Source organism: Drosophila nasuta, chromosome 2R, assembly GCF_023558535.2.
Source record: "Drosophila nasuta strain 15112-1781.00 chromosome 2R, ASM2355853v1, whole genome shotgun sequence".
Classification (NCBI taxonomy): domain Eukaryota; kingdom Metazoa; phylum Arthropoda; class Insecta; order Diptera; family Drosophilidae; genus Drosophila; species Drosophila nasuta.
The window spans coordinates 26486615-26505765 of NC_083456.1; the positions used below are offsets into that span (position 1 = coordinate 26486615).

Below are 19151 nucleotides of genomic sequence, written 5' to 3' on the forward strand. Positions count from 1 at the left end.
AATTAGCAAAGATAACACCACTTAAAGATAGCTTTGTTTAAAATAAAATTGAGTAAACAAATGACAACTAAATAAAGCGCCTAATTTAATCTTAATTACAAAAAGGAAAATGTAAATTACATATTAAAAATACGATTTTAAAATATTTATTTAAAGATTTATTAGCTTATTGTTTAATAGAAAACAAGTAAAAGAAACGAAAATTACAGTCGAGAGTGCTCGACTGTGAAATACCCGCTAACCATTTTGAATAAAGGCAAAACAGTGCGGTATTATTCTTGAAATATACCAAATTTATATACCACAAAATAATAAAAAAAATGTATATATCAATGGCTACATTTGCTATATTTATATAGTAATATATTCAAAATATACCTATAATGCTAAATATACCATATATATACTGTCAGCCAAAGCAACAAAGAAACATAGTAAGCAGGCAAATTTTCCCATACAAAAGTATTTATTTAATAATTTCGACCAATTTTGTATGGTTGCTTCCAAATTCTCAGGAATCTTAAATACTATTTTTATTATTATTTATATTATATGTAAAATTACGATAGTTTTTCGATTTATGTTAATTTTTGGGGGCGGATGTGCAAAAAATTGGAAACAAACTTTATCTGAAACTTAACAGGAAATACTTGCCAGTGTGATTGCATTTTATTTGTCGCTTAAGTTTTGATAAGCCGTTCTTATGTAAGTATTGATAAGGCTATTAACGAATTCTAAGTCAATGCATTTTTTTTGGTGGTCAGTACAGAATGTAATGTTGGGGTAATTGTGTAAGTTAAATAAAAAAAATGTATTAGATGTCGATTTTCTATACTAGGTTTTTTTTTATGTCGGTTTTCTATACTAAGTTTTGCCAACCGCATGAATATGCATGTTAAAAAAAAATTGCTAAAATTGATAAAAATTCTGTTTTGTCGTCTGGTATTTTAAGACCAGATTTTGATTTTTATTTCTTCGGAAAAAGTATTGGAATATATTTTATATAACATGATTTTAACCAAATTCGGTTTTGTTCATTAAATATGAGAAAACATAATTATGAAAATGATGATATATACTTTATAGGATTAAATATGCACTGAGCAGGCGTAAACTAATCACACGATCAGCTGCTCAGTTTGACAGACATTTTTGATTTTTTTAAGTTTCATGACAAGCATACCACACATCTTGAATTATCTGTGCAAAAATTAATATAGCAACGCATATAATAACTACAATGCCCATTTGAATGGCTTTTTGCTTCCAATGTTTTTGGGGCTCCTCGGGATTGTTACATTTTGCGGTCAGAGGAATACTCTTCTGTGTTTCATTTAGATCATCACGAAGGCAATACAAAGTTGTTTTTTGCTTCTTTTGCTTCTGCAAAATTAATTGACATGAATTAAACTTAAAAACAAAAATATGTACTTATATTCTCTACTTACTTTTATACGTTCATTAAGTTCAAATAGTTTCGGCTCTTCGCAATTGCACTTGAACACATTGTTGGCAATAAAGATTTCGACGTCGTTTCTTATCGGCAACAATTCCAATGGATTCTTCAAAGAATTGCAGCTCACGTTAAAGGTCTTTAAGTCTTCAAGAAAGTGGATCGAATTGTCAGGCAAATTCTTAATCGCATTGTAAGAAAGATCAAGTTGCTGAACATTATTGAAGTTATACTGAAACAATTGTGGTGGTATCTCCGTTAAACCATTATTTTGTAATATCAGTTCAGTTGGTTTAAAATGCGAGAGGCAGTCATAGTTTATTTCGAAGCGGTTTGAGCAGTCAGCTGTGCGCTCATTTTGGTTGCTGATCAAATGACATCCACAGTTTTCAATGCCTTGGGTAACCATACGGATTTGCCAGATCAATGTCAAAAATAATATTACCAGCTTCATTTTAATCTGTGAAAAATTAAATAAGGTATGCCAAGATTATAAGAAACAAGTAAGAAAGCTACAGTCGGGTGTGCTCGAATGTGGGATACCCGCTACCCATTTTGAATAAAAGCAAAATATTGCGCTATTATTTTTAAAATATACCAACATAATATAGTATGGTATATATAGTTAATTGCTATTTCAATTTATTACAACACGCAAAATATACCGTATATTTGTCCGCCAAAGCAACCCAGTAAGTCTATTTAAAGTTTCTTGACTTACACATTTTTGGTATATTGTTGAGTGTGGTTGCTTGTTGTTAAGTGTGATTGCATTTTATTTGTCACTTAAGTTTTGATAAGCCGTTGTCATGTAAGTATTGATAAGGCTATTAACGAATTCTACGCCAATACACTTTTTATCAATAAGCATTTGCAGTTGGTTGTCAGTGCAGAAAGTAATGTTGGGGTAATTGGGAGAATAATTACAAATTATTTGCACTATATTTTTCACACGAGTGCAATGGAAAGTTAACGATGGTAAGCAAAATAAAAAAAATTTTTAGATGTTGATTTTCAATTTTGTTGTTTCTTATTAGATGTATATTTGTAATCCTTCTTGTTGGAAGTCAATTTTTAATACTAAGTTTTTCCTTATTAGATGTCGGTTTGCAATACTAAGTTGATTCTAAATGGATGTCGGTTTTTAGTACTAAATTTTTTTCTCGCTAGGTAATTTTGCTATATTAATGCAATAACGTTGAACTTTAAAAATGTGTCTACGTGAGTATAAATTCTTTTCAAGTTTAAATCAATTAATAAGATCTATTCCACTACTATAGGTTCCGTAGAAACGGACTATTTTGTTGGATTTAAGCTGATTTCAATTCTTATTGGATTGAAATTAAACGCGTCTGAAAATGTGTTTAGTAGAGCAACCAAATTTGTATGCGGACTAACAAAATTGTGGTACACAAAATATTCTGGCTTATAAGAGGAAATAAGGTAACTTTATCAGAAGTTTCAGAGGAAATAATTTTACTCAATCTTCACATTAAATTCGCTTCAATATGCCAAAGAATCCTTCTTTCAGTGCTTTCGAAAACTCCGATTATTTTGTCAGTATTTTGTCTAAAAACATTAATGAAACATTAATTTTGTGTGAAGATCCATAACATTTTGGTAAATTACTATTTAAATTAACACAAAATTAACTTTATTTGGAATAATGCAATAACGTTGATATTCAATAGTAAGTTTTTACTCATTTGATAATTTTGCTATATTAATGCAGTAATAATAATATATTAAAATATAAACGACTTTCGGTTCTCTGACATTCTATGAGATCCACGACTTGCGCTCTCAAGGAATATATACTTGCATGTATATTATCAGCATTCTCTGAGCAATTCTTCTCTGTTGCTGATAATAACTATAAGCTCAGTTTAACACATATTTACAGTGAGCATTCGTTGAACTGATAATAATAAAAAGTTAAAATTATAATTTCGATTTTTTAAAAACTGTTATTTTAATCAATAAACATTTAAAAACGTTTATTTAGATCACACAATTTTCTAACTTTGTCAAGTCAGTTTATTTAGGTATTAATAAGATAATACCGACTGTAGATTTCTTACTTGTTTTTAAAGATAATTATTGTCAAATTTATTTATATTCTCCAATTAAACGAGTGGTCACTGTATGTACTTTATATACATATTTATATATTATTTATGAAACTGCGGTTAGTCATTGCTTGAATAAGAGATTATAGCATTCATGTCATTGCTGATTTTAATTTCAACAAAGCACAGCGAACAGAGCTTAAATGGGAATAAAATTTGCTAATTTGGAAATACTAAATATATTGATGTGGAGTCAAAGGAGATGAGTACAGTTTCCTGCAGAAATATACTTTTATATCAGAAACACATACGGTATTTATATTCTCCTTCAATAATAGCAATAAAAAGGTACGTCTAAAAATAAAAATAAATAAATCAAATAATTTCTTTTTAACAGGCACAGTAAAAAGTTGACATATGGTTCAAGAAACCGACATTCAGATAGACAATCTGTTTTTCCAATCTTCCTCAACATAAAAAAACTGTTCCTCAGACATTTACTTTTTATACTCGGCAGGAAATGTAATTAACAAGCAGAAGGAGGCATCTCCGACCCAATAAAGTAAATATATTCTTGGTCAGCATCAACAACCAAGACGATCTAGCCAAGTCCGTCGGTCTGTCTGTCCATATGAATACCTTTATCTTAAAGACAATAAGAGATAGAAATATCACTTTTTTTATAACTCTTGTAAAATTTGCACGCAGATCAGAGTTAGATGCTTAGCTGCTTTGGCTGGAAGTCTGTCATATTCTGCACTCTGTGATATATTTGATTTTAGTTCTATAAAAATATTTCAAATATTTATGTAGCTTTATTACTTGTTATATAGCATATCATTCATTAATATATTAATTTTCTTTCAGTCAATATGGGACTGTCGAAAACAAGATGAAAAATTTACACTGTAAGTGATCGCATTTTGACTTTGCAATTTTTTAGAATAAATCCCAAAACTATTATTACTATAGAAATTGTTTTCTGTAAATTCGTTGTTCAACTAATAAGCAATTGTTTTTCTAAAGTGCTAAAATCTACATATTTGCTTAAAAACATTTTAGAAATCCAAAACAATACTTATTAACTAAAATTACAAATTTTATTCTTAAAATCATTTTTCTTATTTGTTATCAACAGCTGTATATTAGTACTACCATCCTGGACTGTTCGAATATTTTTTTAAAATCCGCATAATAAGAAGAATCCTTTCCCAAATGACTTCACCGATGAACTTTAAAAATGTGTCTACGTGAGTATAAATTCTTTTCAAGTTTAAATCAATTAATAAGATCTATTCCACTACTATAGGTTCCGTAGAAACGGACTATTTTGTTGGATTTAAGCTGATTTCAATTCTTATTGGATTGAAATTAAACGCGTCTGAAAATGTGTTTAGTAGAGCAACCAAATTTGTATGCGGACTAACAAAATTGTGGTACACAAAATATTCTGGCTTATAAGAGGAAATAAGGTAACTTTATCAGAAGTTTCAGAGGAAATAATTTTACTCAATCTTCACATTAAATTCGCTTCAATATGCCAAAGAATCCTTCTTTCAGTGCTTTCGAAAACTCCGATTATTTTGTCAGTATTTTGTCTAAAAAAACATTAATGAAACATTAATTTTGTGTGAAGATCCATAACATTTTGGTAAATTACTATTTAAATTAACACAAAATTAACTTTATTTGGAATGAATTCAGATTTCCAACTTAAACAATTTGCAGACTACTTAAGCACAAATAATGAAAAATTTTAAAAATTAACAAACACACAAAGCAGAATAAGAACACGACCAACAGAACAGAAAATTAATAGCCGCAGAAATTAAAGAACAATTTTTAAATGTTGAATTATATGCCAACCAAACAGAGGATTTTTGTAAGGGATATTTGAACCAATAGAGTTCAAAAGAGACCAAATAAGGTTCATGTCTACGCTAATCACTGGTAATACTGTTAAATGGCGAATAAAAACAAAACTGTGTGGCATTACTTTTAAAAAAAATTCTTAAATGTTTAATGAAATATTTTGTATATTGGTATAGAGCTACATTCAAAATATACCATAGAGTCCCAAATATACCAGATTGTCAGCCAAAGCTACTACGACCACTAGTATAGGTAGGTATAGGTAGGACCGTCTGCCCCTATTCGGGGCAAAGCATAGACCAGTAGAGGTCCGTAGTTGTACCGGTGTAGCGTATCTTTGCATTTTTGGGAAAAGCCAGCAGCATCCTAGGTTGTAGCCGTGAAATGTCACGAAAATCGTTGTGGCACGGCGAATTGAGGTATTTAAGCCGCAGTCAGGATAACGCTGGGCATCTACAGAGAAGATGCTCAAGTGTTTCCTAACTTCGGACTCGTTGCATTTCCTGCACTGATCATTGTTCGTGATACCCAGCTTTACAGCATGGACAGCCGACAGTCAGTGACCAGTTAAAATGCCTAGCATTAGCCTGCAGTCTCTCATTCAAAGCTGCAACAGCCCATGCCTTAACTTCCCGCAAATTAAGTTTCTGTTGCTAAGAAGGCGGTTGATCCATCTGTGGATCGCTGGAGCCGTGTTCACTGAGGTAAGGCCCTTCATAATAGCGCCAGTAGTGACATTATTGAAGACGCCTGAAATATCAAGAAAAGCCCCATATTCTTTGAAATGGTCTTCTATTTTAATGGAAGCTACAAGAGCATGAAGAGCCGTCTCGATAGACTTGCCCTTCGTATAAGCATGGTGGATTGGGGCAAACAGATGCAATGAATTGCTCCTGATGTGCATATCAAGTAGTTTCTCCAGAGTGTTAAGCAGCAAAGAGCTTAGGCTGATTGCATTTGCCCGCCGGCAGGAAAATGACTTTAGAGGTCCTCCAAGAAGTGAGGATATGACACCATCCGAGGCACGCCGATAGACCAAATAATTTTATTTGTAGTGATTAGACCGGCAGTGGGTCTCATAACTGGGAGACTGGGAAAGAGCTGCCAGTCATTGTTTTCTGTTGCAATACGTCCCGGGGAAATGAGCTGAGAGCAGTGCTTGAAGAGTTTCAGCGCAGCTCTCCGTCCACACTCCATCGCCCGGCTTGAGCAGACTGGGACTGGAAGCCTGCTTGGACAGCAGCTTCCTCAGTCTGGAGGTATTTTTAATGTTATCTAGGCCCTCCATGAGGACCTTCTAGACCCCTAGTAACTAGGCAAATTTTTTAATACAAAAGTATTGCTCTAATAATACAACAATTTTTTTTAACTTTTTTTTTGTTTTTACAATATATACATAAATCGCCAGACATAGGTTCTCTCATTTGGCACCATTAAGTCCATATTGCTTATCAATTTTGTTATTATTGTATGTACCAAGTGCTATCAAAAAAAATATATATCTCTATCTCTTATAGTCTCAGACGGACAGACGGACATGGTTAGATCGTCTCGGCTGTTGACGCTGATCAAGAAGATGCTCAAGTATTTTGCCCCGGGGTCAGAGATGCCTCCTTCTGACTGTTGCATACATTTCCTGCCGCCACAAAGTTATGGGTAGAAAGCCAATGGATATAAAAATCTTGATATCGAATAACAAAATCGCGCTAAGCAGATCTCCGCAAGACGGCGTAAGCCGTCGATCTTTACGCAACCAAGTTTACGCTGATTACCATAGCAAATCGGCAAGTTTATCAACCTGCGTTACCTGCACAATATCTGTATCTAAAAGCAGTTCGATATCTGCTTCTACTTATACTGTGGCTTCTACAGTGGGACCCAATGTTTCCACGGCTTTGGCTACATCGACCGCTAACACATCGTTGAGGGACTTCTTCTCAACAATGGCTCGGAAGAAAAAATGCTCGTTTCAATCCCGTGAGCAGCATATAAGCAAGAAACTTAAAGTTTCTGCAAGCCCACCCAAAACTATAACTAAAGCTAAGCTGAAGGTCGCGAAAAGTCCAAGTGAGAAAATTGACTATTCCGCATCCACCTCCAAGGCAGCGGCACTAAGCAATAACCGTTTTGCAGCTCTGGACGAAGAAGCTAGCCATGTTATGCAGATGGACTCACCAGAAATTGGCTTGGACGACGAACCAGAAACACCTGTAGATGTCAATGAGTATGAACATACCCAGAAAACGATCGCTAAGCCTCCTGCTATTTGTGTGCCTAACGTTAACAACCCCGTAGATTTGGAAATGGCCTTGGACTCGTGCTTTGGTGTCGATAACTACAGTATTCGTACCTCTAAGTTCGGTGTGTCAAGAATATACACTATCAACTCTGATGCTTTCCGAAAGACGGTTAAGCATTTAAACACTCTTAATTGTCAGTACTGGTACCATCAACTCAAGGAGGATAAGCCGTACAGGGTAGTCATCAAAGGAATTAAAGGAACTGTTGCAAGAAGTAGTTGCGAAAAGCCAATACCAGATTGTGGCATCGGGTGAGCCCACTTACTATTCCTACAACGCACAAATTACACCATCAGCAATAGATTTTTTTTGTTACCAATGGCATCAACAGCAATAGGATCCATGTCAGAACGCTCTACGAACTTTCTTCGGATCACACTCCTATACTGGATGAAGTGCACGCTACTCCGTCAAGGAAGCCACTACGCGATCGAATACTCTCTCGTGGTGCCGACATGAGTATGTTCAAGGCGCACTTGGAGGAGGAATTGGACATCTACATGGAAAGAGGAGGAGGATATTGACAACGCCATCAATATTTTCATGAACCAACTAAGACAAGCTGCAACAAGAGCTGCTCCTAGAAACCTACAAGATGCGAGTGAACAACGGCAGCTTCAGCTTCCTCCTGCCATCATCGAACTCCTCCAAATTAAGCGCAAAGTCCGAAGAGAGTACGCCAGAACTGGTGATGCTCGAATCCAGCAGATTCACAATAGATTGGCCAATCGTCTTCGCAAAGTGCTGGCTCGCAGGAAACAAATGCAAATTGGCAACTTGCTCGATAACTTAGGGACGGATGCTTCCACTAACTTCCTGTGAAAAATAACTAAAAGGTACAAGACGCTGCCCACGACAAAGTCTGCTTTTAGAGACCCTGCTGAAGACTGGTGCCGCACTAGCCGTGGCAAAGCAGAAGTGTTTGCCAACAATTTAGAGCAACGTTTTAGGCCACATGACTTTGCGCCAGAGAGCCATCGCCGAATGATTGCGGAGTCACTTGAAACTCTGTTTCAAATGGACTTGCCCGCAGATCCTGTCACGCTGGACGAAGTTAAACATTTAATTTCAAAATTAAAAGTGAAGGACCATCAGAATACTTCCAGATCAAGCTTTGATATTCTTGGTCCTCATCTTTAACAACATCCTGCGTTTGGGATACATACTTTCCGAGAGCTTGGAAGTCGGCGAGCATCATTATGATACTCAAACCAGGAAAGCAACTATCAAATGTGGATTCTTACAGGCCTATAGGTCTTCTTCCTTCTTTAGGAAAAATAATGGAAAGACTGATTCTGAACATAATGATGAGTGTCGAGGTTGTCACCCTTGCGATTCCCAAGTTCCAGTTTGGTTTTCGCAGACAGCATGGCACCCCAGAGCAACTCCATAGAGTTGTCAACTTTGCGCTGGAGGCCTTGGAGGAGAGAGAGTACGCGGTGGCTGCTATCTTGGATATCCAGCAAGCTTTTTACAGAGTATGGCATCCCGGACTTCTTCACAAAGCAAAGAAATTGCTAACACATCAGCTTTTCTTGCTAATAAGGAGCTTCTTAGAAGGACGCTCTTTTCATGTGATAACCGATGGATATAAGTCGAACAAGTCTATAGAAGCGGGTGTTCCACAAGGTAGTGTGCTTGGCCCCACATTGTACACACTATTCTCTGCTGACATGGCAACCCACTCGTCAATCACAGCACTTGCACGAAAGGATACACTGATTGCAACCTATGCTGACGATACCGCGGTGCTCACCAAAAACAGCTCCATAGACCTTGCAAAAATAGGCCTCCAAGAATATCTAGATGCATTTCAGGAATGGGCTAGGAATTGGAACGTGTGCATCAATGCAGATAAATACGGAAACTTGACCTTCGCAAATCGAGTGCGCAAATGCCCGTGTGTGATGTTTAATGGTAGAGTGTAAACTCACTCAGCATCACACAAATACCTAGGAGTCATTCTAGACAGAAGACTCAATTTCGAAAGCCATGTCAAGTCTCTGCTGCACTCTTATAAAACCAAACTAAATCGTATGTCCTGGCTACTCTCCGCTAAAAACAAGCTTTCACTGGACAACAAAGTTCGAATTTTCAAGTGCATTTTAGCTCCGAACCTGTTCTATGCAATACAGGGGTATGGTATCACAGCTAAAATGCACCTCAACAAAATACGAATACTTCAAGCCAAGACGCTGAGGCGGATCTCAGGAGCTCCATGGTACATGAGAACAGCGGACATCGAGCGCGACCTCAAAGTACCAAAAATTGGCGATAGAATACAGGCAATTGCACTAAAATATACAGAGAGGCTTGGAGGTCACCCTAACAGCCTGGCTAAGCGCCTAACGCCAAGTCATCGCACTACAGTCAGGAGAAGACTAAAACGATATCATCCTCAAGACCTGCTGGCTCGGGTCTTGACATAATAATTAACAGCGATACTATACATACATTTCTCGTATATCCGTATATCAGTAGGTTCATTTTACGAGTATACAATCTTTATTTACTTTATATTTATTATGTGCTGCTGACATAATTCATTTTCTGTTCATAATTTCTGATTTGTTTAAGTTGCCCAGTTAGGTATCAGTGCACCTATCTTTGTTATCATTTCGTTATTATTTTAATAAAAAAAAAAAAAATTTCCAACATTAGCCAAAGGAAAAAAATGGTTTTTTACAAAATTCTCGGGCCCACAATATAAATACAAAATGACATCATTGACAAAATGGCTGAAGCATACATCTACAACCAATCAACGGTCGTATGCTGACCGCACGTGTGTGGGACACATTTTGCTGAGAGAGTATTGATAGATTTGTGGCCAGTAATTTTCCACTGCATGCTTAACTTTACTTGTAGTTTATAGTTCTTTCAGTTGTTAGCTTTATATTATATATACTCAAGCAAAGTCTTAAATATATAATTTCTCCGGCCATTTGCTCCAAAAAATATTATAAGTCTGATCATTATTTCTGTCAGAAGGCAAGCACATTGGAAGAGAAAAATCTTCCCAACATAGTCTTCATAGACTCCAACAACTTACCCCGGCAACGTGGATCTGGCGAGACACTGGAGGATAGTATCAACCAACTCATCCCAGCAACCAGAAATTGGCGAAATATAACTTATGTATATACAGTGGCGTGCAAGTCTGAGTACATGTTTGCAACTATTGACTTTGCATAAAAAAGTTATTAGTAAAACTAATTGAGTTTTTTTAGTTATATTTTGTATAAGATTTTGTTAATAAATATTCAAAGAATAAACACAAAAATTTTGGGCTCATTTACTTTACTAATAACTTTTTTATGCGAACCCAAAATCAATAGTTGCAAACATGTACTCATATACTCTATATATATATATATATATATATACTGGAACGTTTTTTTTTTTTCATCGGATACAGACACAATGTTATAGCTCACACATTAATTATAAATTGTTTTATTGTATATAAAGCCCACATTTTAATGAGTCACAATAAATAAATGATAAATGGAACTTTACTTACCGACTAAAACATGACTTTCACAGAACAAATTTGTTTTAGTTGTGTTAAGGTGTGTGCTTGAGTTCCTAAGCTTTGTCGATTTTATGCCATTCTTTGCGATTCTTTGCGATCAGCGACGGAATTAATATCGATCAATTAAATTACACCATTACATTGTTAAATGCGCATATTCGATAAATATTTATTTTTTTAATAGAGTTCATAATAAATATTTATACTTTCAATTGAGCTTAAAAATATAAATTTTAAACTTTGTGCCATGAAATTTGGTGGTTCAAAGTGCAGGTCATTTTATTATTTCCCTAATTGCGGTTACTCAGTATTTGGACATTGAGCAACACTGGTGGTTGTTGTCTCCGCTAAGCTAAATTGCTGTGCTGCTTGCAAGCGGTAAACAATGCTTGACGTTTTAAGTTCAAATTCAAATATTTAAATTCATTTAAAAGCTTAATTTCTAATGCAACAATTAATGATTAATTATTTTATATGTTGCGATAGGAAATTCCTAGAATCTTGGAATCGTTTTTGTAGAGCAAAACTTTTTTAGAACGTTAATTTAATGTACCATTTAATTTAATGTACCATTTGTTGATAAATTTCACAGCTCTGTTAGTTTAACTTCATAAATTTTGCTTAATTATTTCATAATTTCAAATGAAATACCCATTACTATTTCATTTTTGTTTTAATGTGTTTTTCAAGATGATTAAAAAAGCGGTACACAAGATATTTACGTAGAAATTATTTTATTTTTTAAACATATATAAGCTTAGCTTAGCTTATTTATTTATTACTTTATTTTGATAAACCTTTTCCCAAACAATAATCACTATTGGCAATATTGTCGTTACAGTAAAGCAAATGCGAGTAGCAATTTATTGTTTGATATTTGTTGACTTTTGTTTGTTTCTTTTCAATATATTCTTTAGTTGAGTAAACTTAATTATTATTTGCATGTTATTATTATAAAATCATCCTAAAATATTGGAATTATATTTATCTTCATTAATTATTTTTAATACAACTCTAACAATTTCTTAAATTGAATTAAGAGTTAAAGAGTTAAAGTTAATGTTAAAATTTGAAAATTTCATTTAAATATTCATTTTGTTTTTTGTTAATGACTTTCTTCAATTCGATTTATTTGATTGTTTTGTTTTTATAAATAGTTTAATGCTGTTCATAAGTGCTCAACACTGATGGCAAGCAGCGAGCAACTCGTTCATGAATTCGTCTCTCTCAATGAGAGCGATGAATGCGCAACTGCGAGAATCCTTTCGAATGCTCGAAAAAAAGAAAAGCAGAGCGAACGTTTTGCTGTTGACGTTGGCGTCAACGTTGCCAGCGCAGTTGCAGTCGACGTTCGCAAAGTCGACGCCACCCCCCACACACAAACTCACGCACACACACATACTCACGCAGAGGGACACACACGCAACGCACAAGTTGGTGGCGCGTCCTGTGGCGGAGTCGTCGGGTCGTCATGTCAGTTTTGGACAAACACTCCGAGAGGCACGTCAGGGCCCAGCGTGCGCGCTTCTCGTCTCGATCCAGTGTGTGTTGTGTGTGTTGTGTCTGTGTCAGTGTCAGTGTCCGTGTCCGTGTCGGTGTCCGTGTCTGTGTGCGCGTGTATGTGTTTTGCCTGTAAAAAGCCAAGCCAAAAGGCAGCAGATTCCCGTTCTGTGGCAAATTTGTGCTGTAATCGGCGGTACATTGTGCAAACGAAAAAAAAAAGCGAAGTGAAAGTGCGACACTGAAGCGATAACAACAACAACAACAACAGCAACAACTACTTTAAGAGCAACGACAACAACAACAACAAGAACAACAACTGGCAACTGACAACTGGCAGCAACGATGTGCGGGGCAGTGCCATTTCAACTGTCAAAAGTTAGTTAGATACTTGTGCTGAGTGCTTCATTTTTTCTTTTTGTTGTTGTGTGGCTTTTTCCTTTTCGTGGAGTAGTGCTTAATAGGCGTGGCGTAGGCGGCGAGCAGCGACATACATATATATGTATCGACTTTCTACCTAACACACAAAAAAAACAAAAATGAAAATGAAAACAATTATAGATAACTTTTTGGTACACAGTGCGTATGCTTGATTTGTTGCTGAAGGCGTTAGACGCTGGTTGCTTACCAAATTCCTTGCAACTGTCTGTCGCTCATTAAATTATTGCCATTTGCAAGGACTCTGCTGCTGCTGCTGCTGTTGCTGTCATGACATTACTCATACGCCGTGTGGCCAGTCAGAGCAGTGTGGGAGGCGGGGAGGGACAAAAAACGCACACTGCAAAAATGAATGCTATATGAATGAAATCATCCAAATACACACAAACACTCACACACACACAGGCAGACACGTGCATGTTTTGTAGGTGTGCTCTCAGTGACTGTGTGTGTGTGTGTGTGTGTTCTAAAAATTCTGAACTGCGTTCAACTCCCGCTATGCCAAAAACAAAAACACACTGTGTAGGTGTGCAGGAGTGTGCAGGTGTGTGTGTGTGTGTGTCTTGCTAATGTTCCAAGTGACCAGCGTTTAGAGTCACGCGAAGTTACAATAACAATAACAACAACGATAGCAACAACAGTAACAACAACAAATGCTCAAATAGAATATAGAGGTGAATAATGGGTGTCATGTGGACATGGACAGCAGCACCAGCCTTAGAATACTTGGAATATGAAAGCATAGCAGCTCAGCGAAAATATAAAATTGCTCCTACAACTACAACATAGCGTACTTGCAACAACAAACATTAACAACAACAACATCTACAACAACAAGACTAGCAACAAACGTAGCAACAGCAAGCAGCCCATTAGCATACAGCTACAGTGACTCAAAGCTGTATTTTTCAGCGGGAAAACTAATATTATTAAAAGCATTAATATATTTAAATAGTACTTGCAAGAGATTTTAAAGAAAAATAATATAACAGAGAATAAAACAAATACAATTTTCATTAATTTTAATAAATTTAATTTAATATTAATTTTTTTAAGTTTTGTTATTTAAATTTTTAATCAGTAATATAATTTTTGAATTTTTTAAGCTTACAAATACAATATAAATAATTTTTCCTTTGCTTCAAATAATAAATTGTAATAAATTAATTTTTGTATCTCAATATAAGACAAATTGTAATTGTAATAATATTATAATTTAATCAAATTTTCTCAGTAAAATATTTTTTTTAATACTACCATATTATTTATGTACAATGAAAATTATTTTATATGTTATTAATAAAAATATTGTAATATATAATATTTTATATATGTAAAAATATTATAGATTTATTTTAGGAATTTATTATTAAAAAGTTTTGTAAGTGACTAAATAATAATTATTTATTTAATATATTATTTGTTAATTATTTAAGTCATATTCTATTATTATTATGTTATTTAATTTTCACTTTAATTAATAATATTTCAATTTTACTTTATTACTTAATTAGTTCAATAATTATGTTATACAAATATATAATTGGATTTTGTTTTACTTGAGTAAATTTAAATTATTATTTAGTTCAATTATTTTTATATATTTTTTTTTAACTTTGGCTGCAGTGTAATATTTATTTATTTATACTTTTTAATATTCTGAAGGCAAATTACAGTAACTATATTTTTGTGGTATGTTATTATGTTCTAAACTATAATTACAATAAAAAAACCCATTTTTTAAATTTAAAACAAACCATTTGCAGAATTTCCTTTTTAGACTCGTATATATTTATTACGTGCATATAATTTAAATAAATAATTTGTAATGCAGTTTATTTATTTGATTGAATGCAAAGAATTTTTGATGATATATTTATTTGATGATATATATAGTTTATTTATATATTTAATATTTAATTTGTAGCACAGTTAAATATTTGATTGAATGCCAATCATTCGAAGACATTGTTAATTTAAAATCAATCTTTTGTATTAAACTTAATTGCCATTTGATGTTATTTCTGACAAAAGAAAATAAAATACGCGCTCTGGCCAGTGTGAAAGTGTGACCTAGAGCAGCTTCGGGTGACGGGCAGACATTGAACAGATTTGGGGAGTCGCAGCATCAGTGCGTCGCTGTAATAAATCATGCATATCTTGCTAGTTTTTTTTTGTATTTCTTTTTTTTTTTTTTTGAGTGAGTCTAGGAAAATGCAAATAAATTGAAAAATAATAAAATGCCTTGGCAAAAAGGCAGGCAACAATAACAACAACAACAACTACAACAGCATAGAGCATGCCGCACAAAATGTGTAGCATAAATAATTCCACCCACAGAAAGGAAGAAAAAAAAACAGAAAAAAAGATTACACAGTCACTAGGGCGACACACTAAAGAAAGTCGCAGTCGCAGTTGCAGTCGACGCTGGCAGCGGCATCGGCATCGCAGTCAGCTGAGCTCGCTCTTATTTACTCGCTGCTCGCCTCAGTTCGGTTTTCGGCACTCTCTCTCTCGCACTCGCACTCGCTCTCGCTCCCTCTTTTGTCAAACTAACCTACATCAACAGCTGTAAATTGCGGCGCCCACGCAAGCCGCACTTTGGTAATTGCTGCCATCATCATTGCTCAAGTTTTTGTTGTTGTTGTCGTTTTAGTGACAAAAGAAGCAGCAACAGCAACCACTACAACAATAACAACGAGAAGCAATTAAAAATAAATAAACGAAAACAACGTGTAAAAGTGTTGATATGCAATTATTAAATAATATTCTAGTTGCAGTTAAAGCTGAGTAGAAACACAAAACCGAAAACGAAATCGTCGTCATTCAGGAACAAATGAAGACGCTGGCGAGCGTCTTCCTCTCGCCATCTGACTGACTCTCGCTGTCTCTCTCTCCCTCTCTCTCTCTCTCTCACTCCGTCAGTCTCTCAATCTATTGCTCTCGCTACAACTGTCACTCTCTCAGTCTATGCAACTCCCCCTCTCGCTCACTCACTCGCTCGCTTGTTCGCCTGTCGTCGTCGACTCAACTCGCGCGCTCTCTTCGGCTCTCACAACAACAACGGCAGCGAGTGCTGTGAGCATTGGCTGGCCGAAAACAGCTGTTTTTGTCCGGTCTTCTTCTGCGTCGACGCGTGTGTACATAACCTCAATCATCGAGCAACAAAGTATAACAAAAAAAAAGTCCTCGTGCTGCGCTTGGATGTTGCGGTAGGCAGCAACGCAACGTCGACGTTGACGTTGGCGTCGTCCAGCCCACTCTCTCTCTCTCACACTCTCGCACTCTCTCTCGCTCCTTTGCTCGCGCATTTTCGCGCACTCACTCACACTCACACTCTCAGACTTTTGTGCTGCTTTGACGAGTGCAACGGCTGCGTCTAGCCCAAGGAGCAGCAGCTCTCAGGCCGAGCCGCAGGCTTTGGCTGTTGCGGGTGGTGACGTCGCTGCAGCTGCTGCTGCGACGCCGACGTCAACAACAACAACAGCAACGAGAACAGTAACAGCAACAACCACAATAGCAGCAGCAACGGCAGCAACGACAACAGCAGCAGCAGCAGCAGCAACAATCAGCAGCAACATCAGCGCCCTGTGTGCACCGACAATAATATGAGGAGTGGCAGTTCGGAATTACTACTCGAGCAGCAACAACAAGAGCTACGGTTACGTAAAATCCGAGAACTGGCTCCAAAAAAGAAAAATGGCAATCGGCGCTTTCGTTCGTGGCGGGAACGTGCGCGTTTCTATGGCACCTCAACACTCGCCTTCTTCTCGGTGACCGCCGGCGCATCGCTGCTATTCCTGGTGCCGCTCTACGTCGATCCGGCCATCTCGACGCTGAGTCACGATTTCGTCGAGCATCCCACGCTGTGCACAACGACGCGTCGCGAAGATCTCGTCGGTATCTTCAACTGTTCGTGGAGCTCGTGCCGCGAGGGCTGCACCTCAGATCTATATCGTTGTGTCCACATCTATGTGACGTTTATCGAACAGAACATAACGATACCCGAGAATATGACCGATTATAGCAATTATACCGCCGATTGGGAGCAATCCAATGAGGCAACGCTGCTCGTCAACATCAAAGGTTGCGGCTATCCGCCCACAGTGACGTGCAAAAATTTCAATAACTATTATGGCGTCGAGGGCGCCATCTATCCGTGTTTCTATTCACGTAAAAATAAGACCGTCGTCCTAACGTCCTACAATCACGACGATCAGGTGTCCATGATCATACATTTTTTTGTGGTGCCATTTGTGATAACGGTCATCTCATCCATCGCCCTGTGCATCATGCACTGCGACTGCCGCTGCAAAAAGGATCGCAGCCATCGACGCAATCGTCCCCAGTGCCGTAGGCCGCGCATCGAAAATCTCAGGTGAGTTGTACTGTCAAAATGTTATCATTGAAAGTATGAGAACCTAATGAATCAATGCTTAATGATATAGTCACATTTATGTGAAAAGAAAAAAAAAATTTGAAAACTAGGGTAATGAATGAAACTTAAAAAAAAATATATGGTTATATTCTTTATAAATAAATTCAAACTTAAACTAACTCTTTGGAATAGAATATTCTAAAGCAGAAAACTGGAAATTTATTTAGGACTTTAAATAAAAGACCAACAATTCAGTTAATTTCCTTTTAACTATTTATTTAATAGCTGACATAGCTGAACAACCGTTTAAATGTAACTCAGATTTTAGAACTCAAGCAATGCCAATGAAAGTAATTTAACATTTAGCACAAGAACTTTACACTAAGAATGCAGAACAAATTTCAAAATGCTTTTTGGATTTTAAATAAGCATTCAGACAGTTGAATTAAATACTTGAGTTAACTACCCAGAAGATTGTTCATTTTTCATTGCATTTTAGATTTTTTTTAGGAATATTAAAGTTATAAAATACTTATAAAATAAAGTTAGAAATAATTCTTTATAATACTTTTTTTTATAATTTAAATATTTCTTAAAAACCCTAAAATGATCAATAAAATAAATAGTTAAAAAGTGCATATATAAAAAAGTAAACATTGAATACCTCTCACTATATTTTATTGTTTATTTTACAATGACAAATCTAAATATAAATAAAACTTTAGGATAAAAAAATTTACAAGTGAACAATAATTAAACATTTTAAATTTAAAATTGGAAAATTGTTTTGTCTATTGTAATTCATTTCTCATATTAAGAAAACTCAAAAAATATATCACTAAAATTTTGAGCTACAATAGAATATATCTAGAAAATATCGTTCAAAGATTTCCCCTTCAAACAACATCTGGTATTAGTTTCCTTATAGCTTGGCTCATAATAATTAGCACTTAAGCAATAAACTTATTTTGGCCAAGTCCACTTTGGCATTAATTCAGCATCTTGGCATTAAACATGTCCGAACTTGTCGAGCCCAAGTTAATTTGCATGCATCGTCGGATTTAGTTTCAGTTGACTTCAAATTGCAAGCTCATTTAAATTAATGAAGTTTCACGAAAACTTTCACAACAACTTGCGCTCTGTTCTCTGTTTTGTTCTACTATATCTGCTGCTCAGGACAGCTGCCACATGCCACCTGCCACAATTTGTCGATTGCCATATAATTTAGTGTCCATTATATTTGTTTTCGTCTTTTCTTTTATGTGTTGATAGAAGATTCGAATAATTTAATAATGACAGCCGCAAAGTAACATTAGTAGTATTCTTTTTTGAGTTATAAGTGGTATATATTATTTATACGTCTAGGTGTCACATGCGTGCACACACACACACACACACATAAACACACACATACATTAACACCCCGCCCAACAAAACGAAACGCATTAGCCAGCCGGCAAACGAGGCACGTACATAGCACGCACCACGTTGCGTATGATTGATTTGTTGAGCTGTTGACAAGCGAACTTTCGATTGAGTTTTTCGGTTCAGTTTGATATTTGGTATGTGCGCTCGCGTATTTCGTAGTCACATTTTGTGTGGTCGT

At 35.8% G+C, this 19151-nt stretch overlaps 2 protein-coding genes across 2 annotated transcripts in view; one reads left to right on the forward strand and one right to left on the reverse strand.

Moving 5' to 3' along the window:
• Positions 1 to 960: 960 nt before the first annotated feature.
• Positions 961 to 11296, reverse strand: LOC132787080 (uncharacterized). The gene is made up of 3 exons (XM_060793971.1): positions 11218 to 11296; positions 1449 to 1913; positions 961 to 1383 (listed from the first exon to the last, which is right to left on the reverse strand). The coding sequence occupies exons 2-3, from the start codon at positions 1905 to 1907 to the stop codon at positions 1162 to 1164; spliced, it is 681 nt and encodes a 226-aa protein (XP_060649954.1). The 5' UTR covers positions 1908 to 1913; positions 11218 to 11296; the 3' UTR covers positions 961 to 1161.
• A 1424-nt stretch (positions 11297 to 12720) lies between these two features.
• LOC132786475 (protein tipE) overlaps positions 12721 to 19151 on the forward strand; it is a 39106-nt gene continuing 32675 nt past the window's right edge. Inside the window, exons 1-2 of the mRNA XM_060793013.1 lie at positions 12721 to 13107; positions 15824 to 17545. Coding sequence (XP_060648996.1) covers positions 16776 to 17545 — 770 coding nt within the window. The 5' untranslated portion in view covers positions 12721 to 13107; positions 15824 to 16775. The remainder of the gene's footprint in view (positions 13108 to 15823; positions 17546 to 19151) is intronic.

Excerpts from the sequence above, each read along its gene's own strand:
- LOC132787080 (XM_060793971.1), bottom strand. The coding sequence starts at position 1,907 with ATGAAGCTGGTAATATTATTTTTGACATTGATCTGGCAAATCCGTATG. Across the intron at positions 1,384-1,448 it reads AACTTAATGAACGTATAAAA|AAGCAAAAGAAGCAAAAAAC; the intron begins GTAAGTAGAGAA and ends TTAATTTTGCAG.